Raw genomic sequence first — 26,863 nt, forward strand, 5'->3', positions numbered from 1 at the left:
AGATCAGAAATAGCTGACATTTTATCACTATCGCTCGTCTTATTGGAACATCAGACTGATTGTGTCTGATGGCATCTTCCTGACAGACATCAGAGCCAAGTTTTCATAACAGAAACAGTCAAAAAGGTCAGACAGAAGAAGAAGCAATAAAAGTTTAGACAAGGAGAGGATTCAACAATAAAAACAAATCTGTCAATCGTCCACTTGTGCAGAATGGTAAAATTATGGAGTTAAATCTGTTGCATAAATGTAGCAATGTATTTCTACATAGGATTTCCTCACATAAGTTTATCAAAGTGATATTTATCAACACGGCAAAGTTTAGTTAATATCAATCATTCTGTTTTATTTACATTTCTATATAAAACATTTGTATGCTGCATAAGCTGTATGGATAAACAAACCAAAAATGTCTGGATTACATATATTTACATTTTTTGAATATGTTCCACATTTGTGCTGTAAGCCAATTGTGCTCTGCACCTTTGCTTCTTTGCCACATTTGCCAATATTTATTTTCATCAACCAAATTTTTTCAAAATGCAAAGAAGACCTGAACACGTGCAAAATCGTTTTTCAAATAATGACTGGATTTCTTAAGAGACAAAATATAAACCTAATAACTTGTGCCATTGAATTACATATTTCTGGTTACTAGCAATGAGACACCACTGTTAAAGAAATATGGCTCAGTCCTACTTGCAGAATTGTTTTCATTTAGCTACGCAGGAGGATTGTGAAGAGACAGATCTAAATCCAGACTTTGACTAGGTCAGTCCCATACCTTCTCTTTATTTTACTTATCCACACAGAGGTGAGTATACTGCTGTGTTTTGGATCACTGTCCTGCTACATAATTTAATCTACTTGAGCTTACGGTCAAAAACTGCTAGCTGGACATTAACCTTCACAATTTCCTGATAGAGCAGAAGTACAATTTCCATCAATCACTGCAGGTTTCACCTGGTCCTGACACAGCAAAGAAGCCTCAGAATATCACACTGCCACCATTACTTTACCATTACACAGCTTTAAAAGGTTCCTCGTTTTTATTGCCAGTTCACATTTTTGTCCTGAAAGTGATAATTAAGATGTATTACGGCAAATGTGAAACGGATTTCTGCTCTTTTTGGTCAGGAGCCGTAATAGCCTTTGAATTCCTCCAGTCCATTTTTCTCAGCTTCTTTCTTATTTTTAAATGATGAATACCAGCCACTCTTAAGTCAATTGATACCTGCAGCTTTTCAGATGTTGTTCTACATTCTTTTGTGACCTCCTTATTTAGTCGACTGGATGCTCTTGGAATAGTTTTGGAAGGGCGCCTGGGAAGGTTCATGTTTGCTCCATGTTTGGAACAACAGTGAACATTATTTCTGGATAATTGCGCTCACTGTGACTTGCTGGAGTCCCAAACTTCAAAGCTTTGTAACCTTTTCAAAATTTTATTTGCTCTCTCTGTTTCTCATTTCTCTGACATTGTCGTCTGCCAATATATTCATTCAGGGTATAATGTTTAAGACTGTGAGATCTCAGATCTTGCAGACTACCTTATGTTTTTAGAGGTTCTGTGTTACAGATTTCTATAATATAGTTTTTGGACATGTTCAAAAAACCTGAAGTTCATTGTAAATTAATTTCTTCTGCTGTCAGAGCAGTGGCAGAGCCTAGGAAGCAGCAGATCTTGCAAGATATTAGGCTACTTAGAACTCAGTTTGTGCATGATAAGCCTGATGTTGTAGCCTTGGTTGTAGGCCAGCATAACTATTCCTGATTCAAAATCTCAAATGACCATGGCAAAGTGGTATGCAGAATGGATAGGGTAATACTACTACTTTGTGTTTTAAAACGGATGTGGAGCTCACACATTTCATCAAGGATAAACTTACTTCATCCTCGGTTTACAGCAAAAGGACTCTTCGAGATCCTGCAGAGAAAATCTGAATTTTGGATGAGGAATGTCAACCCAAAGCACTGACTAGGTTAAATTTAATTGGTTTTTAACTTTATTGTTTAATCTCCCATCTTATCAAATAGTTAACAAATTGGTGGGAAAAAAATCCACTAAGCTTTAACATAGATTTTTCTTTTTGTCACTCATTTGTGCACTACTTCTTTAAGCTGTTCCTAATTTAAAATGTAAAATCAATAAAGACTGAATCCCTGTTCCACAAAGGATGTGCATGCCCAGTAAAAACATTGTTTATTGGGGCATTTATTTGTTAAAAAAAGAGGGGAACAAAATCGATGTAACATTAAATGCATGCATTGATTTTTAAAATTCAAGAATTAAAGCAGGACGAGCAGTGGTTTTAAGTAATACATTTGCCACCAAGAATCTGCCTAGTTTGTTTTTCTTAATCCTACTTTCAGCACAACTTGGCAGTAGTGTTATGTTAAACTTCAACCACTAATTCAGAGTGACACGACAACAACAAAACTAGTTCAACAAGAAAAATAAGCTAAAGTTTTATTCTCTCTAAATTATCTTAATTAGCATCTATCCAAGCAAAGTGAAAAATGGTTTGTGTCCATTCTTAAAATAAATTGCACAAAAATGATTTGGATTGTTTGAAAAAAATAGTCTTACAGTCTTTATGCTGCTCTTAGTGGTTTTCAGTAAGCTTATAAAGCTTTACCCATGCACATTCCAGATGAGAGGCTGAGGCAAACCACAGGATCCTGTATATTTTGGGCAATAACCTCAAATATTTTAGTAGTGTGAATTTTGGGCCTCTACGTGGTTGAATTGAAAGTGATAAAGACATGATTGACTGACTGAATGGAGATGGCTGTTTTATATAAAGCACTCTGAGATGTCTCCCATAATTTGAACCTACATAAATAAACTAATGTGTGTCAAACGATTGTGATGTCTGGAATCAAACTCCTTTTCCTAAACTTTGCACCATTTGTTTACAATTAAACATACAATTTGTACCTATATTTTGATATTGATAAGAACTTAAAACCCTGAAAAAGAAAACCTTCAGAAAATGTACCCCTGTACACACATGTATATACAGATAGTTTCTGTTTTTCTAGCACTGACTGTATGGAGACATAATTTACTCCCAGCGAATGGAGAACAAAAAAAGAAGAAAGGGTTTTCTGACACTTTGACTTTTACATGTTATACTTAGGTTCAATATTTAGCAAAACACACAAAAAACAACCGACCATCTGTTATAAAATAGACTGAAAACCTAGATGCTGAAGTTTTTAACGAACAGAAACAGCTGCAGATATGCAGTAATATATTTAGCAGATTGTGAGGCTTTTAATACCAGTGACAGATGTTGTTTGCAGGTGATAGAATGGACATGTAATTTCTGTGTTGCAACTACTTAGAAATCATCTACTGAACTAAGATGATTTTACTATTAGCACCGTATCTATGTGTGTGTGGTGGTGAGGAGTGAGTTTAATGGTTTTGTGTGTGTTCCTGCATTGGTGGGCTGGATCAAAACCCCAGTGCAATCAGTTTTTAATTTCCCTGAAATCAAATTACATGGAAGGGCAATAACCGGAGCAGTGGACTATGGGAAAGTCATCTTCAAGATTATAAATTGACCCTGGAGTCCATGAGTGTGCGAGTGCACCAAAACTATGTTGTTGTGAGTTTCACCTTGCATGCCTACACATAGATTTACATCATGGATAGAAACAATGAACCATTCTGGAGCAGCTTCTTAACGACATGTAGTGAATATTGGATTGTAAAAACAGATTCCAGTCTGGCTTGTGCAAAATTCTTCACAGCATTGCATGGAATTAATTAGGTAATTACAGAAAGTATTGCATGACCCATAATATCCAGCACTGAATAATTTATATTAATTAGGTGTTTTAGAAACATGGCAAAATGCAGGGTACACGGTTAGTTCCTTCTCTACTTATAAATAACAGTTTGCTTTTATGTCTCAATTCTTCATGTAAAGTTGAAACCATACATTTGTGATGTTTTATACAAACAAATGAGATGTCCATTTGTTGGATGTCCACTTACAGTGCAATGCAATAGTTCTACTAACCTCTGAACTTTTTCCATTTGTGTTGTTGCAACCACAAACTTCAAGAAGTTTTATTAGTATTTTATATCAGAAACTAACAAAAATATTAATGGTGTTTAAAAATAATTTTCCAAGTAAGACTTTTGTATGCATTTGTACTTAGCCCCTATGAGTTCATACTAGTAAAGTTTCACCAAATGTTCTTAATTAGGATGTTTGTAGTATCTGATTCAGCCTGAGATAGAGTGTGCTCTGTTTTCTGCAAAAGTGTTAAATTTGCCTGTTATTTTTAGACGCGACAGAGCATTTTGCATGACTTGTCTACTTGATACGTTTCCACAAAGGCCAAATCTGTCAACATTTTCCTCCATCTAAGGTGTGGACTCTCTTTACTAATGTGGTGACTTCTTAAGGCATCTTAAATTAGTCAAAAGAGTGATATTCAAACAAAATAGGCAGAAGATAAGCACATGCCAGGTGTATAGATTTATTTGTAGTAGATATTTAAAAAACAAGATATTGTTTCTTGCACTGCTTTGTATTATCAGTCGGATAATATCTGCCCAAAATACAAAAATGTTTGTAGCTGTAACATAATGAAATGTGAAAAGGTTTAATGGGTATATAGTCTTACAAGGCACTGTATACCATTCATTTTAATCAGATGAGTTTGGAGTCAACCGCACATGCTGCTGTGGGAATATTGGACTTAGCTCTGTGTTGGACAAAACTTGTTCACCCTGAAAAGCAATTTGTTCTGAATTCACCTCATGTGGGAGATGTTCAATTGCCTATGGAGAAGGTATTTTTAAGCTGCAGCTCTCTCTACCTCTAATTAGGATGAAGTGGTTGCCAACTGCAACCAGTTAAGCATTATTGTAAGTTTAAAAAAATCCAAAATGTACAAACACACTCAAAGGCTTGCACACAGGCAAGCATGTGTGATGGAAAAACATAGATAGAGAAGATATTGAGTCATTAATTTTAAAACCAGCAATATGGGATGAGTCCTTACTCTCCTCTGAAGAGATAGATTAACACATAAGATCAGACAGGGGTGCCAGTGAAACACTATGATCCGTAGTGAAAGTAAGGAGGAACAAAGTCTGGAGCGTTGAGTGTGTGCTGAAGAGAAATATGCGTCAGATTATGTCTTAAATAGAGGGAGGCTGAAGCTGCGAGAAGTGGAGGCTCTGAAGGCGTCCGAGTTTAAGTGCCAAAGGTCAACCATCTAGAGCAGTCAGAGCACAAGATAGTGACTTTTTTGAGTCTCCTCTTGGTTGGATGTGGCATTTCCATTGAAAGAGAGAGAGAACAAAATATATAGATATATAAAATGTGTGTACACAAATCATGAACATTGCACTTAAGCAACACTTATGTAGGAGACACAAGTCACAAAAATGATCTTGGAGAAAGAAGATCAAAGTATAATATGTACTTGGGGACAGATCACTAAAAGAAGCAAAGTAAAGAACTAAAAAAACTTCTTCCTTTGTCTTTAGATGATAAGATGTAAATACAATGGGCCAATATCTCTGAATGTTTAGGGAGAAGAGAGCAATGAAAAATATCATCACATAGTGATAGTGTAGTCACATGAAAATACAAGATTTAGGAGAGCAGATTCTTCACATTTGATTCAAACTTGATGTCCTCTGAAGAAAAATTCTGATTGAAAAATACCATGTCAAAAACCCAATTTGCTCCCATCTGTGATACTCCGAAGCCATCAGAATTATTATCTTGTCCCCTTTTTATTTGAAAAAAATGACGTAAAACAATGTTTGTTTGTGTATTTTCTCTTGTCCTCTGTGTTTCAGGCAGCCACAAAGAATTGGATTAACAGTTAAGACTTTGAACTGTTTTGAATTAAAAAATGAATTCCTGCTATTGATCCTTGTGTTTAGGGAAAATCTTTTAAATTGTAAAAATGTTTTAACTGGGCAAGAAAATGCTATTGTCTCTCGTCAAGCAAAAATATGTTTTTGTCAATCTTTTTCATGTGACATTAAAGAAGTCATTTCAGTGTGTTTTTCCTGAAATTAAAACCTTTCAAGTAGCTTTTTTTGTAATCGTGGAGAATAACATTTGCTACCTGCTTTTAAAATATTTAATAACCATAATTATTCTCATTGTTGACTGAAAATGTTGTCTACCTGTTGTCATACAATAATAAATCCACATTTTATCACGACAACATGAAAGAAGGAAAAACTGTCGCTAATTTTAATGCGTGCAATCGATCAGGAGGACAGTTATTGTTCACTGAGCATGACAAACATATTGCATGTCCATCTGTGCTGCATTCTAAATCTATTTAAATCAATGGGCAATTGTTTGTGCACATTTTGGTTAAGGTGTAAAAGTGCCACCTTGATGAAGGGCTGCTTGTGATGAATCAGTTGTTAATGTGAGTGTATAAATAAAACTGATGGTGCGTGAGGCCAGTGGCAGCTGGTAGCTTTAATTAAGCTGCTCAGAGTAAGATAACTAGGGAATGACAGGGACATAAACCAGCCCTGAAGCTCAGTCCACCACAAGCAACAAAACTAAAGCAGAGACAACTTTACTTTCGAAATTGTTCTGTGTAGACCCGTTGCGATGTGATGTCACTAACCCCTGCAGTACCTTTGGTTTGGCTCTGGTTACCAATAGGTCAGCAGTGCTATTAGTGTGAAATAAAACGAAAGCCTGAGAATAGAATGTAATTAATCATGCTGTCTGCATTTTGTTGTGCACATGGTTGCACACATTGATTTATTAAAAACTCAGGTGGTCATTCTGTGGGGTTCAGATGGAACAACTGCAAAATTTACACCAGCAGAGTTCTGTTTGTTCATGACAAAACACTATGCAGGCAGAAGACGATTAATGCAAATCTCCCATCCTGTCCTGAAATAGCCACAGGCAATATATGCTAAACAACGTGAAACTGTTATCATAATTATAACATCGAAAACATATTTACTTTATTGGCTGAACTTTCTTAAAACCAGGGTGCTTGTAGATTCAAACAGTGAAGTTAGGATTTTCTCTAACCTACATATTACTTTCCCACAACTTAGACTTTAGGGTACTTCCAGGATTTGGACTGTATTATGAGGTGATTTATTTTCCAACGGTTCCTTACTGAAAACCTTCTCTGCACTTTCTTAAAGCTCACAGATAACTTTCTCCGAACGCACCAGTTTCCTTCTCTGAGTGTGGCAGCTGCTTTTTTGGACCTTAGCGGATACTTTAACAAAACTTAGCCATTGTTTTCTAGGATCGCATCAAATATATAATGAAATATCGGAGAGATTTTGCAATGTTATACTTATTTTTGTAATCAAACCTAAGAGTAACTTTTTGGTTTACTGAGCTGAAACACATTACCGTCTTGTCTAAGGTCCTGTTTACATCTCTGGGTTTGTGCAAATGATTGATATATGACATGTCTTTAAAAACACTGTTCATCTTGTCACAAACTGCTAATAAGCAGATGCAATGCTCCAAATGTTGGTTAAACAAAGAGTTTATTTTAAGACAAACAGTAAATTGTTTTTATTTTAAGACAATACTTATTTTAAAGACAGTAGATTGTTGCAGACTTGTTATCTGCCTTTTGCTTTAGCATTGAAGGAAAATTCTCTGCCACCCTCTAACTCCTCTTATGCCCAGCATGCGGAGGACATGTTTCCTTGTGGCGTACCATAAAATAAACCGGGCAGTCTGCTTGTGTTTGGGTGGCTGAGCTTTGCAAAAATAAGGAATTTAAGATACTGCCACTGTTGCATAATAAACTGTAGTAAATGAAAAAGACTGTCAATGGGGTCAATTAGTTGAACAGATATAAAATTGACAACAAACAAAACACTTCTTAACACCATTCAAAACCCTTTTACAGTTCTAAGGAAACCTTGTTTATCTCTATGCTGCTGCTTTTGTTTTGAACTCATAAAGGGCTGTTTGCTCCTGCAGCATCTCGCAACGTGTACACAAAGGATGCCACAGCCTCAAAAGAGAAGCCCTGATCATTCCAGGCACAAAGCAAACTTTTGCTACCTCAGCTCTCTATGATGCTATAAAAATCATTTTGAACAAAGTGGAGCACAGCGATACTCGTTCATAATAGATAATGAACCCACCCATTTATCTCTCCTTCACAATTCTTCAGTCTTTCTTTTTCTTTAATGGATAAGATACTATATTGAATAAATGTTTGCATTGTTATTCTTGTTTTATTGAGCAGAAACAGTGAGCTGAGCAGGAATTGTGCTGCCTCAGCTCTAAACGTGTGCCGTGTAAAACAGAGCTTACAGCAGAAGGAACCCATTAATGTGGATGAAGCAGGGCAGATTCATAACGTGAGGCCTGCATGTGAGTGAAGACAAAGAAGAACCTGCAAAGCTTATTAATTGAAGCTGTAATGAAAAGGCAACTCTGTGACCTGAGTGAACACAAGACACTTTAAAACAACACTACATCAGTTTGAAACAGAACACCAAGGTGCTCAACCAACAACTTTACTCGTATGTTGTTTTTGAATCCAAGAATGGACTTTAATCTTTCGTTATAAACTGCCTCTATGTTGTCTTGTTCATCTCTCTGTGCTACACAGAACAAATCAGCCATAAAAATAAATTCATCTTTCCATGTTCACGATGCATTGCTTCGCCAAAGGTTGTTTTAAAATTAGGAATTTGACAAATGAACCAAAATGATGATTGCCACAGAAGAACTATTTTGACTATACCTCTAAATTTGCTGTAAAAAGAGATGCCAATTTTAGAATTAAAGAAAGGCTTAAACAAATTTTATGATAAAGGTATTGCAGTGCATAAAAACAGAAGTTGTTCAAATCAACATTTTCTCTAACAAATTTCTGAACCCTTCAGAGTTGGATTCATACAAGGACTCAGTTTTACACAGGTGGGCCTGATATGGTAACGTTTGGAGGCAATTGATTAAATTGTGTTTACATTTCTTTTTTTTCTCCCCACCAGGGAGACCCCCACCAGGGGGTCTTTTTGTGGGCTCTAGTGTCCCTTATAAGACAGTAGGCTGACAGGAAGGGGGGAAGGAGAGGGGGTAAGACATACGGCAAATATCGCCGGGTCCGGGAATCGAACCCGCGATGGCCGCATCGAGGACTCAAGGCCTCCAAACGTGGGTCGTGCTATCCCCTACGCCACCACAGCACGCCGTGTTTACATTAAATGGCAATTATTCTGAGACAACATTAATTGAAAATATAAATATATACGTTTAAATATAAACAGAAGTCCATTTGTAGCACTGGGAATCCAAATTCTGCTCAGCCCACAGCAGTTTAAAAGACAAATGTTACATATCTGGATATTTAAAAAGTAAAGATGACAACAGCTTAGAAATGATTGTGAGCTAAATCACATTCTATTTTTTTCTTTTGTTTTGGTATTTCTCATACAGCCACCTTCTGAATAAAGCAAATCAAATGTAATATCATACATCAAGCTTCTAGTAATCATGTATCCCCCTTTTTAATTAATGATTTATTAAGAAGTCATTGGCAGAAAGTTTGTGGCTGTGCCTAAAGTTATAACTTACTATAGCTATAAAGTACCATTATTGTCATTCTGTTGAGCATTCATTTTTCTGATGGCTGTATTATTTCTTTTCATTAGGGATTTTGGTAAACTGTAACATACTTTAGTAAATCCTATTTCATTTTAAATGTTAAACAGACATAAGTGAAAACTGCATCTTATGCTTGCATTTATGCCAGTGGGTTTCTGAAAGGCTTTCTTTAAAAATGCTGTTCTGCCTGCATCGATTTGAATATTTAGAATAAACCTGGAAATGTATTCATGTCCATAACACCGCTATTCCACTAAACCTGTCTTTTGTAAATGAGAAGCTAAAAATGTGCTTTGTCAGCATTGTGCAGGGTCAGCCACATGGAACACAAAGCTCACTCATTTCTTCACTTCACCTAACGCACACACACTCTTTACCCTGGGCTCCAAATACGGACAAAGTCTGTTGTTGTATACTTCGATTTGAGGATTCTAGGAAGAACTATCAGATTTAGAAGAACAGAATATGTCTTGGCAGAAAATACTCTAGGGAAAAATTAAGACAATCTGGTCCCTCTGGGTTGTCCGAAAATATATTTTGCTTGGACAGCGATTCATTAACAAACACATAGGGGAGAAATGCTGCCCAGAGTAGGAATGTGTTCAAACATGAACTTGTGCAAACATGTTAAAAAGTCCTCCTTTTGGGAGCTGTGGAGGCATCTTTAGGGTTTCTGATAAACTTTAGCATTAACTATTTAAAGTACAGTAAATGACGGATCAGGTTTCAAAAAGCACATCTTGAAAACTGAACAATTCTTTCAGTTTGCAATTATACCTCAATTATACAGTACTGTAGAAAGTGCATGCTGTCATTATCAATGAAATAATAAAAAAAACTGTCAGTTCAATTTCACTATATTATACACGTAGATACTTAGAGTAAAAGCTTTAGTGTTCCACTTGTGAATGTCACTTCTGTTTGCTATTTCAAACAGTAAAGAAGGTAAAGTAAACTGCATTGCAAATTTACAGTAAGGATCCTTTTGGGCCTGTGCTCAACAATTAACATTTTAATTCTGTTCTGGTTTAGTTTCCAAAATCTTATTAATGTTAGTTTAGTGAGAGGAGAAGAGTTTTATAAGTACTGGGAGAGTGAATGCTGGAACAAAGGACTGGAGACTAGAAATTGAATCTAGCACTAAAGAATAACTAGACATAAGAAACACTAATTAAACCAGAGTAACTAAGACAGTACTGACACAAAGGAAAACACAAATAGGCTGATCTAAATAAGAACAGATAAGTCAGAACTTAAGAACTAAAAGTTCCAATAACCCAAGATCTTGACATATTGGGTTTATGTTGCACAGAAAAGACAGAACGTCTCTTCAGAGTGGTTTTCTGCCAGAACTCTGTGAAATATAAGTTAGGAATTTGTTCATAAGATTATCTGTCAAATTAATAATGCAAGTCAACAGCTAGTCAAAGTAAACAAATTTCACCATCTGCTCTCATTATCAGTTCTATTAGCTATTGGCTCTATCACCTGTCTTTAATAAAGACCCTCTATTCAAAATGAAGGACTCCTAATTAATAGCTTTATGAGAGAAGTGCCATTGGCAAGAGGCCGCAGCTGGTGTGTCAGTGAAATGGTGCTACAGCCCTGATTGCATTTCTTGGAGCGAGTAATGGCCCTTCAAGAGCAAATATTCTCAATTCGTTATTTTATCAGAAGTGAAAAAGTTAGGTTTCGAGATTCTGGACTGAGATCTATTTAATCTGTGATTAAAAAAAACTATTTATGTATCACCCTTTTGAGATAAAAATCTAAACTAACAAGATAAAACTAGATTTTTCAAGTCATATTTGGTTAAAATAACCTAAAAATGTTAGCAACATATGGTTGATTTCCTCTTGTCACTGTAATTTTGTTTTTCAGTGTACTTTAGTGGGAAGGAAAAGCTCAATGACTCTTGGAAACTGCTGACCCAGTGCTTTTAGGAATTACTTTGCAAGCTTCATTGTTCAGATGCCGACTCTGTCAGGATGACATTGCAGCATTTATCTATTTAAAAGAAATAGTCAGGCCGAGTTAACAAATCAAGAAGATTCTTCAGAATTACATCTTAGTAAATCTAATTTACTAGCAAACCTTATTGTACTACAACACATTACAATGTACCCAAGGAAAGTGTCTCATTTCATTTCTACAGATGGTTCCCACCTCACAACACCAAGAAACAACTGCAGCCTGCATTTGCGGTGTGTTCCTCCGTAAGGCCCACAGCAAGTTTTCTTTTGTTTTGGCCTGTGTGTTTTAGTAATTTTCTTGCTTGTGCACGAGCTAATTTTCCCCTCCATTCATCATGAATTGATTCCATCCTGACATAAAGAAAAGAAAGTGTTACTCCTGCAGCTACGAATTGTAAAGCCTCATGCTAAACCATAATAATCCAACCATGAATTCCATAAACCAATTATGTGCACTCAGAAACAGAATGTGTACACAAATTCTTGCAGGAAAGGTGGTTTGGAAAATCCTTATGTAGCAGATAGAGAAGCATCCTAGCATTCAATTCCTAGGAAAAACCTAGAACAACTGTGTGAGAGTGAAAACCTGCAGCAGATGTAGGTGCTTTGAAAATCTCTTCCACATTTTGTCACTTTACAGCCACAAATTTTATTGGGTTTTGGGAGGATTTATTTGCAAAGAACATAATTGTTGAGTGAAAGGAAAGGGGGTATTAATTTAAACATCTTTTACAAATATAAATTTGACAAGCGCAGCATGCCTATGTATATATTTTTTTTACTACAGTACCCCTGAATAAAATCCAGCTTGCAGTCATAACGTGTATGTGCAATTCAAATCTGATCTGTTTGAAGAATTTGAATCTGAAACTGTTCCATCACTGCATCTGAGATTTGCGAAAGAGCATTTCTGAATAAATGACCAAATGTAGGTCAACAGAGTAGGTTTATGTAAACGTAGCTTGACAATCTTGGAGGATCTTGTGGAACACCGTTCAATCCATTAAATGCAAATGAACATCATTCTTTTTTACATGCCTTTATGTAAAAGTTTAAGAGCTATGTATCATTTTCTTTGACAAAATATGAAAAGAGGTGTAAATATGGCTTTAAGTAGCAAAAGTAGGGCCAATAGGGAGATAAAAGTGTGAATTTTAATTAAACAGTAAAAAAATAGAGAGTACAGAAGTGAAATGATTAGAAATAGCAGAATTCACCAGAACTACTGAGTGGAAAAAGTCAGCACACTGTTCCAGCTTTGATTCACTTGTACCCAAAATATGCACTGAGCAGAAGTCAGTGAATTAGCACTGGAGAAACTAAAGGAGTGCAGAAAAACAGGGGTGACATTTAGCAAAGAGATGATGTAACTTTTGCAAAGAGATGACACTTGTGTGCCGCTGGTAGTCTTGAAGGCCTGATATAAAAATGTTCCGTGAATCACACCGTAAGAGTCTGGTAGCAGAATAAAAAGTGAGATCCAAGTCAAGATCTATATGTCAGTGTCAGTTTTAGATTCTCGGCAGCGTTTATGAGTAAATACTTTCCAGGAGCTCTATTTAGTACCAGCTGAGCATTGTCCAAACACCACAGCCTGTTGCTGATAACTTTGCATATCTTGACAACTGTGTACTCATCTGAAAAACTATTTCCGACAGAAAGATGTGCCGTGTCGCAAAGTCTGGAATACTTGTGTTTTGCTGTCATCACAGAAAACACTTTTGTTGAATATATGCAATAACGAATCAAGGAAGTTCTGAAGGCAAAAGGGATTTAATCCAATGCTAGCAAGGCTAACCTAATAAAAAAGGACAGCGAGTGTGGATGAGATCCATTTGCCTTGTCACTTTTTACAATAAGATGACCAGTAGTAAAATTATATGGACCCTGAAAATATGTCAAATAAAACCCTTTTAACAGAAGGGAACATAGGGAAAATATTGAATTACATAGTGAGTTGGTTTAATGGAGAAATAAATTAGTTTTAAGTCCAGGCACAGAATAGAAAGCCATTACCTCCTTCTCTAAATGTCAGCTCCATTTTTCCATCTTCATACAGAACTCGAACCAGTTGAAGATTTGATGAGGTCAGACTATTTATGATTTTTTTTCTCCTCCTTAGAGCCAAAGTAATAAAACTCATTCTTAACCTATGTTCCAATACACAGACTTGGCTGACTGCTCCTCGACTCCTCACTAGCCTGCCTTTAATTAGCAATGCAATGCTTATATGAAATAAAATTAAATCTTTTGTTTTCATGAACTCAGAACGAGAGCAGTTTGGTGGCAATACACGCTGCCCTGACTGTAGTTACTGTAATTCAGCTTTCAGTTGCTGCTCAGAATACAAATCTCTTGACTTTTCCCCTCCAACACAGTTTCTCCTGTTCACAACCATTGCACTCCTCCCCGTCCATGGCTTGTTAAATTTGAGTGACAGAACCAAAAATTTGTGGTGAGTGTCAGGGCAGTGAGGGTTTGGAAATTGAACAGAAATGTCTGTGCATGCAGACTGCATGGAATTGCAAAAAAAAAAAAAAAAGTCCTATAATAAAATACATTGTTGCTATTTAAGATTTTGGTTTAGAGTAAAATAAATAAATAAAACTTCACATAGATGTTTTCAGACAAATACTACTTCCTGACGGCTGTGATCCCTCTCCGTTCACCCTCCATCCCCCTCCAAAAAATAAAAAAAAATCATAACATAATTATCTGGGCTCTCAGCAGCTCTCTGAAAGAAATATAATCAAGAACTTCAAAATCATGTCTGAAAAAAAAGAGGGCTAATTCCCATTCCAGAGCATGATGTAAAAAGGAACATGTTTAAGTACTGACTTTCCAGTAGGCAGCAGTCAAATGCAGTTGGAGGAAAAAAAAAGATTAATGTTATGCAGTGGTTTTGAGCACCTAAATGCAGGAAAAGTGATAAAAAAAAATTATAGTTCTCATTACTAACTAAGTAGTAAAAAGCTCAAAGTGCTCTTGGGCAGCAAAACTAATAGATATATGCTAGCCGCTGAAAACGCTGACACTAAGTAGGAGCATTTGATGGACAGCAAACGAAATCAGGAAGAATAGATTTAACAAATAAAGAACCCGAGTGGCACAAACAAACCCAAAGAGGTGAAACAGACAAGATGAACATGCAGTAACAGGGACACCGATTAAAATGTGAAATGTAGGAAGAAATGGATAATAAAACTAGAACTTTATACAAGCAAGAAGCTGGAGAGAGAGTTAGTGTAGAGCTTAGATTCATGGCCCAACCCCGACCTAAGCCTGGGTCAAAATGATTTGCTTCATAGCCAGGTTGGGTTGGGTCAGGTCAGGCGTATGATCTTAAATTGAAAGCAGTGAAAGCTTAATTAAAATAATGTTAGGTTTACTTTAGGCTTGGGGCTATAATTAATTATAAATCAATTGTTTGGCTCGGATCAGCTCAGGGTTGGGTTGGGTTTTTCAGGCCCAATCTAAGCTTTAGTGGACAGATATATGAACATTTTCCTCAGTGCATCTGTCCAGGACAGATATAGATAAGATTTATGTGCTACTGAGAAATAGTGGCAAAACATGCAGTTACTATAGACACTGGGAATATTTCATTGACATTCTGGATTTTCTGTTTCAGAAAATAAAGGAAGTTGCACTACATACACATTTTTACACAACAGCAACAATGTCTACAGCAGCATTATTAGGCAACTATGCATTTCCAAAAAACTGAGACCCTCAACATACAAAAGGCGCAAAGCACAAATAACCTGACAAACAGAAAGATGTTCTTTTGAAACAACATTTAGTGCAGCTTGGCTCTTAACTAGAAATAGAAACACGATCCAATAATTTAATCTGCAACATTTTCTGAATAAGATTTATGTTGTGGTGTCAAAAACGTTCTTAACTATTTATTTAAAACAGGGGTCCTCGAGGGCCGGCATCCTGCACATTTTAGTTCTTTCCCTGGTAGTACCAACAACCTTTTCAGCAGATGCGTTAAACCAGGGAGAGAACTAAAACATGCAGGATGCCGGCCCTCCAGGACCCACTTTGGGCACCCTTCATTTAAAACTTTATCATCATATTTATTCTGTGAACACTAAAACTGTAACAAATATAAAGTCAAATAATTTTATGAAACATATTTAAGACAACAGATAAGAGAGAAAGTAAATGGCAGAACAGCGCTACACTTGTTTTACTTTATCCATTGGTAGAATTATTTCTATGTTAAATGAGCAAGTGATGGAAATTAACGCTTAAAAATTAACAGTTAACACAACTTTTGGTTTCTGGGGCAACAGAAAAAGGCAACTATAAATATTTACTGTCCTTTTATGAACAAAACTGATATTTGTGAGTTTATGTAAACAACAAATTCATTTTTGACCTGGTATGACCACTTCATGGTCTATTCACAGACCAAATACTTTCCAGCAGCCAGTAGGCAGGAAAACTCACTTAGTCTATTCTAAGATTAGCTCACAGCTCTTTCAGATGGGAAACATAAATCGTAAAAAGGATCCGTCAGAAACTGGAAATCATGTAATTCCAGCTTTTTACAGTAACATAACCCGCCTGCTAACATTATTTGAGTCAACTGTAAGTTAAGGAACATGTTAGATATCCCTTTCTGAAATCATTTTATGCCAAATTTCACTATAATTTTACCCCAATTTTACCAAATTCAAACATTTCATGTCCATTGTTTGTTCAGCTGATTCCAGATCGGTTAGAGCCAACTTCAGTAGTTGGTGCACTAAGTAAATGCCAGTGCCAAGAACCAGATTAGAGAAGATAAACTCTGTGAGGCAGCGTACTGATACTCTTAATTGTGGATTGCTAATTCACTGGGGCATTTCAGTAAGAGTAACCATAATAAATGCAAACAATATTTTTTTTTATGAGTATTTTTTATGATTCTTATGACATTGGTTCTGGTTTTGTGTTAAATTTCTGGCTTGTGTTGTACTTTTAGTTTTAGAAATATTGTTAAAAGCTTTTAATTTGTCTTTTATTGCCCTATTTCCTGTTTTATTTTGGTAATTTGTCTGTCCTTATGCAGGAGCTATGCTTTTCTGTGTTCCTGGTTACACCTGTTGCTGAGGCCTAAAAGGCAGGTTCTAGCACCTGTCTCTTAGGCCATGCTCTGTTTAGCCATTGTTTCCTCATTCTGTGTATTACTTATTTTATTTATCCCCCCACACCCTTCAGCACCTTGCTGTCCCTCAGCTGTTTTTAATTAAGTGATTAGTCTCACCAGTTTTCCATTCTAGTGATTAACCTGTTACTGTTCTAGTGATTAACCTGTTACTCATTCCATGATAGAGTTTTCTGTTATTTCTCTGGTGGTCCTTTTTCTTTCCACTGCTCATACGACTATCCCTGTTGCTTTCTGTCAGTGGCGGACCTAGACTTCCATGTTTGGGGGCACAGAGGGGGCTGCAGCTAGCTCAGGGGGTCCAAAATAGAATACCATCAAATGGTTAAAGGTCTAATCAGCTCGGCACACAGGGAGTGCTGAATGACCGCAGAAGGTGAACAACGACATATGGGATGAGATTGCAACAGCAACAAAAGTTGAAAAATGTTCAATTTTCTTGTGTTACATCACTAGTTACATCACTAGTGCCACACGTGCACATCTACATGCACAAACTCAAAATTTCACATACCAAAAGTACAATCCAGAGTTCCTGTTAAGCTAATACATAAACAGTTCTGAATACACATGAAATCAGCCCCTAGTGTTGATTTGTAGATGCAGTAAAGTACAGAAAATAAACTTGGTAAGAATAACCATCACTGAATATTATCAAATTATATTTGGGGATTATGTTTTCACTTATACCAGCTCCCCTAATACAATAAGTGTGTAAAGACAATAGATGGACTGATGGTTTTCACTCAAATAAATGATAACAGCATTAGCTGTACCTGGACAAAGCATAATCAGAGTCCAATCAAATGTCACCAAATGTGAACAATTTATCCTTAATAACTTAGCAATAAATTTCCCTAGTTCCTTTTGGTAAAGCAGGCAGTGATTAGGATTTATGCACAGTTGGTTCATTTTCGGCTTGAGTAGTATGATTTTTCACCATTTCTGAAGCTAACAGAAAATTGAATCCATGACATCTCAACACTAAGCTTTTAACGGACAAGGCTTGGAGGGTCATTTATATTACTGGAGGCAAAGATCTAAATTCTAAATGAAGCAAATGCTTCCTGACTTCCTAAAAGTCCATATAAAATGATTAGAAATTCTATTACACACCTGAGTGTAATACAGAGGTTTTTTTAAGAACCTTTATAGTCCATTAGAGGAAATTACCTGCACAGTCTGAGATCTTTGCAATTTACATATTTAATAGACCCTTTTGACCCATGCTGTCTGCATCAGAACTTTATCACCCTCATGAAAGGCTAATTTGAGCAGGCAAATTTATTTGTCATAAGAAGGCCTGCAGGACTTTCCTGTAAAAAAACCCTGAAATTCAGCATATCAAATTTTGAAGAGGTAATAATTTTCTGTGAATTCTTTTCTTTTAAATATCCCTCAGAGTAAATTTTCTATTTCTAACAGGGATTGCTGAAACGATACGTGTCACGTGTCTTTTACAATACATTTCATTTGATCAGATTAGAGGATTCTCTTTTGATTTTCCTCCTACAAGGTTGTGTGTTTGCGTGGCAAAGTTGCTGGCAGGCCTTGAAACAAACTTGTTTTTATTGCAAAAGGTCAAAGAGTTTTTTTCAGGCTCCATATCTTGGTCCAGAGCATATTGTGGACATTGGACATTAGCCACCTAGAGGACAAAGAAGAGACACTGCAGATGGGATCCATCTGCAGTGTCTCTGGGGGCGTTCAGGCTGATGTTGTTTAGTTTAAACATTTCCAAATTGAAAAATTGCTTTCCTTTAGGGAGCTCTTAATATAGAGGAGAATCCACTTGTTTCACATGTGAACATAAAGGCAGAGATGCAAATGGAAGTCATGTTTAGTTCATACTCATTTCACTGTTGTATTTACAGAGAAAAAAATATGCGTTGTAAAAAAAACAAAAACTCAAGGAGATAAAAAAACATATTGGACTACAATTGTAATCTAACTTAAACTTTTTCAAATCAGAAATTGTTGCATTATCTGCATTCTTTTACAATAACCTAACATTACACTCTCAACTGAAATGATACTTTCAGATTTGCCAGGTGAGTTTGGCATCAGCTGACATAAGAGACATTTAGCAGAGTTGAGTAATATCAAAAGTTCAAATCCAAGCCTCTTTTTCTCTGTCTAAAATGTACTATTTTTTTTCTTTGTTTTGTCCTAATCAGGTTCTCTTTCCTCTTTTTAGAGGAAAAAATACATAATTATTAAGTCATAACGCAGAAAATAGCCTTAAATACGAGTGTGTGTTTGCATGGGTGATTGCTATGTGTGTTACTGTGTTGCCTTGTGATGGTCTGGAGCCTTGTCCAGGGTACACTCCCTTTCACTCAGTGACTGCTGGAGATTGGCACGCCACCGCTGCAACCCTGACAAGATGAGACAGGTCACGAGTCTGTCACAAGGCAACACAACCAGCCACACACACACACACGCACGCACGCACGCCCACACGCATTGTTGTGTTTTTATCACTTGTGGGGACTTCACAATTACTTCCATTTATTTCTACAGCCTAACCCTTACCATAAGTCTAACCCTAACACTAACCATCACAGACCTAACTACTAACCCATGAACAACAATTTTCCTCATGGGGACCAAGAAAATGTCCCCACAAGGAGCAATGGCCCCCATAACCCCACATTGTAGACAGAAATAGGTTCCCATAGGAATATAAAAACCTCGTACACACACACACACACACACACACATCCCTAAGAACAGGGGTGGCCAAAGTGGGTCCTCGAGGGCCGGCATCCTGCATGTTTTAGTTTTCTCCCTGGTTTAACGATCAAATGATGGCTCGTTAGAAGGCCTAAGAAGAACATTGACCTGCTGAAAAGGTTGTTGGTACTACCAGGGAGAGAACTAAAACGTGCAGGATGCCGGCCCTCCAGGACCCACTTTGGGCACCACTGCCTAAGAGGAATCAAATGTGGATGTTTTTGACCTTTGTTTGAACTGTGAGAGTACCCAGAGATAAGTACTGGTACAAGGGGAACGGATATTATACCGCTCTGGCTGAGATTCAAACCCTGAATTTTTGTTTCTGCAGGGTAGCAAAAAATGGGTTGTAAGAAACAGAACTATTAGAACCTCATTAATTTGTTGAACCAAATGCACTGAGTAAAGTAATCTGAAAGAAAATAATGACCAAAAAGAATTTGACAAATTTAGTTGACTAAGGATATTTTAAAAACTGGTTGGAAGTTAACAAATTAACTGATTCTGAATTTTTTTATCTAAGCAAATGCAATTTGTGCAAATTTAATTGAACTGCAAAATTGTTAATTCTTGAATTTCCCATCTGTGGACAAAAAAAAGGCTATTTCTATTTTAAATTGTTACTTTAACTTCCTAATATCCCACTATGGTTAGTTACAAAATGTTGTATGTTGTAATTGCTTAATTTTCAGTTGGAATATGAAATAGCCAGCTCTTATGTGTTCAAAACAATAAATACAATAAAATAAATAATATCTGATCAGTCAAATAATTCATCAGGTTAAAGCTAAAAGGCAATCAGAAAAAGTCATATTAGTCAGGAAAAGCATGATCAGAGATCAGGGGATGGTTAAATTTTCTTTGCATTATCAGCATGCAGAAAATGCTCCCAACGAAAAGCTGAAATTAATTTTGATCACAAATAGACATTGTTTACTAAATATGCTTTTGCGTTTTACCCCACACAGAATGTTTAGATTCTTGGACAAATTTCTTGCTTCAAATATTATTTGCACCGTTGCGTGGCTAGTGATGTCATGCCACAAACGGCTAATACAATAAACTAATGCAAGTGAACGGAAAGCATCGGGCTACTTTACAGCGAGACGTTTCTGCATCTGTGCACATTCAGACCGAAAGTTAACTGCTTGTGTGGGTAAAGTGTGAGGGGAGGAAGTGTTTGGGAGTCAGTTTGAACTTTTCCTCGTCTCGCATCAGGGAGATAATCGCCTGTATCGGCGCACCGTAGTTCGCAGAGCCCTCCTATCTTCTCTCTACCACTCCAGCACATCGCAGTGACTGATCCAGAATCAGCAGCTGCTGCTCCTCTCCCCTCTCTTCTTATGAGCAGCGCTACACCGCGCAGAGCTCCAGCCGCGCTCTCTCCACTTCAGGATGGACTTGTCTTGGTCTCCTTCTGCGCATTGCTGTCTCCGTCTGTAGTTCAGTGGGAGTTCCCGGCAGGAGGGAGCAAGCGCTGTCTTTGTCTGCTTAATTTTTTTTTTTTTTTATTTAATTTATTTTTTATTTATTTTTTTTTTTTAACGGAACAGTCACTGCACAATCATTTCCGAGCGGCAGTTCAGAAATGGGAATGTATTTGCATCTGCTGCTCTTGCAGGGTTATTTTGTCTCGAATTTTTTGTGCAATGCCGTTGCTTTCGTGGAGGAGCCCGCCGGAGGGAGGTCGGACGGGTACTGCGGGCGGATCCTCCGGGCGCAGACGCAGGGGACCCGGCGGGAAGGGCACCACGAGTTCAGGATCAGGGTGGAGGGGGACCCGGAGACCTACCTGCCGGGCAGCACATACAGAGGTACATCTTCACTTTTCTTCCCAGAGTCTGCCGTGCAGTCAGTGCGGGAATCTGCGTCCAATTAAACAAGTGGATGATTACCAAATTGTACCAAATTGAAAACGGAGCACTTCTTCAACATGTTTTTTTAAAATTATTATTATTATTATTTTATTTTTCATTTATGTTGTCTTTTACAATGTTAAGTGCAAACTGCAGCCGCGGGAGATCCAATTTCCAAAGCAAGTCTCCCTCAGCCTCCTGCCGGGAGATACCGTTTGATAAGGCTACTTAATGTTAAAATGTGTAACCTATTCACTTCCTCTTCTCTTCCTCCCAGAAAGTGGAATTTCTCATATAACAACAGGCTTAGAAACACACAGACAGATCTGGATCCAATTAAGTTGACAAAACAAATTTTAAGTTCCCATCCGGCCGGCCAGATGTGTTTGGCCACAGTGAAAAAGGGGCGAGTTTCTCAGTGATATCAGATGAGCTCAGAAGAACACCTTAAAAGTTTGAAACTCAGAATCAACCATTTAAACAAAAACTCACAAAAGATAGCATAAGTAGTCTTACTCAAACTATTTAAGATGGGATTAGATTTTTTTTTCAGCAACCTGAGAAAAATATAGAAATGTAAAGAGATACAGGAAATTGTAAAATAGGTCTTGAAGCTGAACTTGAATTGCTTGCCCATCTTATTTATGGCTTAATTATCCTTGTTGCTGCACAAAGTCCTGCAGGTGATTGATGAAATAAATTTTGTACTTTTACCCCAAAATCTTTCCATACTTGGCCACATAACAAACAAACTTAATCTATTACAATATTTGTTGTGATAGAACAACACAAAGCATGTGAAGCAGAATGAAAATGAAAGTAAAATAAAAAAAATCAAAATCTAAAATGTTTGTACTTATCCCTCTTGGGTCAATACAATAGAATCGGCTTTTGCTGCAGTTCCATATTTAGGAGTCATCTGACTCAGCGTGTGGTTTATGGTTTAATATCTCAGATTAAAAACAGTTTTCTTTGGAAATGGTCAAAGCCAATTTAGATTGGATGAAGAGCATCTCTGATTTTTAAATATTTATCTTAACTGTATTTACATTTGGACTCAAATAGATATGCCTTAAAACTAACCATTCAATTGTAGCTGTATATTTAAGACTGTTGTGCTGCCCTAGTTTGGAGTCTTTTGCAGTATTTTTCAGGACTGGTCTGTATTTACCTTCACAACATTATACTGCCACCACCATGTTTTAATTTTTTTTTTAACCAAAATTATTACGCTCAGACTGTTTTGTCCATGGCCGACTGGAAATAGGACTTGTAATGTTGTTGTTTTAAATAAAAGGGTTATTTTCCCAGTTTTCTGTAAAGACCACATTGTGGAGTATGCAACTGCATTTACTCTCACACATGCCACTCTTCCATAGTGAGTACAGACATAGAGCATTTCCCTGATTAACACTATATGCTTCACCTTTCACTTCTGGTTGTGCTATTGTTTTTGCATAGTTGGATAATGGATTGAACAGTGCTGTGTGAGATGTTCAAAGCTTAGATACCCCTGACCAAAGTGGTGTTTCTTGGTCTTGTTCACCAGTACTCTCTTACAGCTGGACTTATACTGAGATTTCACATAGATGGACTCTAATATGGTGAGATCTGATGGCATATTTTATGCAGTGGCATCAGAGTAAATGCAGCTCAATACAAATGCATGCTTCAGTATAATTTTCTTTGTATGACATAAAGTCACAATAAAATATGCTGAAACATGTAGTGTAAGGAGACAAAATATAAGAAGGTACCAAGGGTATGAACATCTTTGCAAAGAAGTGAAGGTGTTGGGAGTGTTCTTGCAAATTGATTCACCAATATAAATATTTTCAAATAGCTAAGATGACATTAAAAGAAAATTATTATACAAAATTCTCTTTCTGGATAGTTATGTATTTCCATTAGAGTCTGTAGTACTAAAAAAGCCATCCAGCCAGTTTTTGAGAATACGTGTTCTGCCCCCACTGTGTTTCCAAGTAACAGTTGTGCAGATAGATAAACTCTTAGACGATTGACAGGCGTATGTCGCTTTAATTGACGTTGCTTTCAATGCCAAAGAGTGAAACTACAAATAAAGATGAAAAACATCAATTAGAATACAACAGTAGTCAAATCATACAAATAGTAAGGGCACAAATGCTTAATACTGTGTAAATAACATGTCACAATCAACCTTACAAACATCAAGCCTTGCAACATAAATGCCACAAATATAGCTGAATATTGTCTCAGATGTAATGAAATAACACAAAATACTTACAAGCAGTGCTTTCTTTAAACAACAAAACAGGATGAAGAATGATTAAATGAAGACTGATAAACTGCCTGTGTCAGCCATTATACATGTGTTTCTGAACTCATTCTACAGTTCAATAACAAACTTAACATGAAAACACCACCATCTGCTGGCTGGGAAGAATCACTACAAGCACACATGAAAACACCACCACCTGCTGGCTGGGAAGAATCACAACCAGCACACTCCCGCCTGACATCTATAAGATGTCACCTTATGTCTAACTACTGTCCTTGCTGCAGGTGTTTTTCAGAAGGAGAACAACTCCAGTAACTGGTCTCAAGAAGGTCTTGCATGTACCTCCAGAACTGATTTTTATTTCAAGCTTCCTAACGTTTCCATCTTGACTAGGGAAGGTATTAACCACAATTCCCATGGGCCACTGGCTTCTTTTGGCTTGACTGTCCTTTAAAAGCACAAGATCTCCAACTTGAAGATTAGGCTTCTCTGATTGCCACTTTTCGGTTGCAAGGTAGGCAAGTACTGAGTTCTCCATCGATGCCAAAAAACATTCGAGAGATGTTGCACCTGCCTCCACTGACGTCTGTAAAGACCTCCACTTTCAAAGTCTCCAGGAGGTATAGAGGAATCCCCAGTCTTTTGGGTAAGGAGGGTAGCAGGTGTGAGAATAAAGGAACATTCAGGATCAGAAGAGACTGGAGTTAAAGGACGAGAGTTCACAATGGCAGTTACCTCAGCTAGAAAGGTAACTAGCACTTCGTGGGTGAGATGCTGAGTTGGAGAACACGACAACATGGAATCTAGTATGCGCTTTGTGATGCCGATCATGCGCTCCCAACTTCCTCCCATATGTGAGGCATGAGGTGGATTAAAAATCCATGTACACTCATTTTCATTTAAGAAATTCTGAATTTCTTGATTGTTGCAGTGTGTTGGAGTTATGCCAAGTTCCTTGCATGCTCCTAGGAAGTTAGTTCCACAGTCAGATCTCAATTGCTTCACCGGTCCACGAATGGAAACAAACCTTCGAAAGGCATTGATGAAGCTTGAGGACTCCATAGATTCCATCACCTCGACATGAATGGCCCTAGTACTCAAACAACTGAAGATAACAGCCCACCGTTTACTGTTTGCATAGCCTCCCCGTGTTCGCCGAGAAGTTACAATCCAGGGTCCAAAACATCGACTCCGACATAAGTGAATGGAGGAGCAACTGTACGATCCATTGGCAGGTCCGCCATCTTTTGTTCTTCTGTATTGCGCCTCAATTTACGGCAGATTACACAGTGGTATATAACCGAGCTGATGCATCGTTTTCCACCAATGATCCAAAGGCCAGCTGACCTCACAGCACCTTCTGTAAATAGACGTCCTTGATGCTGTACACGCTGATGATAGTGACGTACCAGAAGGGTCGTCAAATGATGATGACCAGGAACAATATATGGGTTTGCTTCGCTTTGGAGATTGGCTTGTGCAAGACGACCTCCTACTCTGAGGCAACCTGAGTCATCAATGTAGGGTGACAGTTTCTTGAGATGACTGTGTTTAGAGATCTCCTTCTGGTCTCTAATACTTGCAAATAATTCAGGGTAGCTCTTGCGTTGAAGGCTGCTCAAAATGACGCGTTTTGCCGTTAGAAAATCATCTAGGCTCAGATCCTTACACATATGCCAACCTTGACATTTGCTCGTTTGATTTTCCTTCTTGTACAGTCTGACTATGTGAACCAGTCTAGCTATGGCCCTCAACAGTGACTTCCATGATGAAAATGACTCGAAATGACTTGGGTCTATGAAAGAGTCTGTTAGTACTGTTAGACAACTGGTCACTGTGGGACGAATCTCTGGGTCAGATTCAGGGTCAACTAGGTTGAAAGAGGTTTTGGTTTGTTCAGTGTGCCTGTTTTGCCTGAGCAGGAAATCTGGTCCTGTGAGCCACTTGCTGTTCCCTAAGGCTTGAGCTGGGATGGATCTTGAAGCTATATCAGCTGGATTCAACTCTGTAGGAATGTAGTTCCATTGGTCTGGATTAGATGACTTCCTTATTCTTTGCACCCGGTTACAGACGTAAACATAGAATCTCCTGGACTCATTCTGAATGTAACCGAGAACTACCTTGCTGTCGGTAAAGAACTTTGTTGAGTGGAAGGGAACATCAATCTCTTCAGATATCATGTCAGCAATCTCAATGGCAAGGACAGCTGCACAAAGTTCTAACCTCGGAATGGTAACTTCTTTTAGTGGAGCAAGTTTCGCTTTGCCAAACATGAAACCAAGTTCACTTTTGCCTTCTGCATCTGAAATCTTGACATAAGCCACGGCAGCAATTGCTTTAGTAGAGGCATCACAGAACATGCACAATTCTCTGTTTGTTGCATTATAAAAGGAAAGGGAGGTGTACTGTCTAGGGATCCTCACTTGTTTCAGATGGTTTAGAGAGTTCCTCCATGCACTCCATTCCTGTAGTTTCCTCTCTGGAAGTGGGTCATCCCAGTTGATGGTTTCAGTTGAAAGCTCTCTTAGAAGAGCTCGACCTTGAATACTCACTGGGGCTGCGAATCCAAGCGGATCGTACAAACTGTTTACAGTTGACAGTACTCCTCTACGTGTATAAGGTTTCTCTTCATTTGAGACTTGAAAAGTAAACTCGTCTGTTTTAATGTCCCAACTTATTCCAAGGCTACTTTGCATTGGTGGAGGGTCTGCTCCAAGGTTGAGATCTTTAAGGCCTTTTGCCAGGTCCTCCTTGGGAAATGCTTTCATCACATCAATATCATTAGATGCAATCTTGTGCAACTTTAAGTTGGATGCAGCCAACGTTTGTTGAGCATTTTTGACAACCGAAATTGCCTCATCACTCGATGAAAAGGAGGCAAGGCCATCATCAACGTAGAAGTGACGTTCTACAAGATGTCTTGTTGTGTTGTCCTGTGTCTCCTGGTCTTCTGATGCACGACGAAGCCCATAGGTTGCAACTGCAGGCGATGGACTGTTGCCAAAAACATGAACAGTCATGCGATACTCCACAATTGGTTGTTCCATGTCATTGTTTTCATGCCAAAGAAATCGTAAGAAGTTCCGATGGTCCTCTCTGACGACAAAGCAATGGAACATCTGCTTAATATCAGCGGTCACTGCTACTCGTTCTTCTCTGAGACGCATTAGAACACCTAAGAGACTATTGTTGAGATTAGGGCCTGTAAGAAGAACGTCATTGAGTGACAACCCATTATGACGTGCGCTGGAGTCGAACACAATCCG

General features: G+C 37.7%; 1 protein-coding gene across 3 annotated transcripts in view; it reads left to right on the plus strand.

The window, feature by feature from the left end:
• The window catches only part of spon1b (spondin 1b), a 124,638-nt gene that overhangs the window by 9,945 nt on the left and 87,830 nt on the right, over positions 1-26,863 (plus strand). The window contains exon 1 of one of the 3 annotated variants that reach the window (XM_044125170.1): positions 20,773-21,295. The exons of 1 other annotated variant lie outside the window; for it this stretch is intronic. In XM_044125170.1, coding sequence (XP_043981105.1) covers positions 21,070-21,295 — 226 coding nt within the window. In that variant the 5' untranslated portion in view covers positions 20,773-21,069. Of the gene's footprint in view, positions 1-20,772; positions 21,296-26,863 lie in introns of those variants that run through there. One more of the 3 variants, XM_044125169.1, reaches the window with a different exon arrangement.

Source organism: Gambusia affinis, linkage group LG08 (genome assembly GCF_019740435.1).
Source record: "Gambusia affinis linkage group LG08, SWU_Gaff_1.0, whole genome shotgun sequence".
Taxonomy (NCBI): domain Eukaryota; kingdom Metazoa; phylum Chordata; class Actinopteri; order Cyprinodontiformes; family Poeciliidae; genus Gambusia; species Gambusia affinis.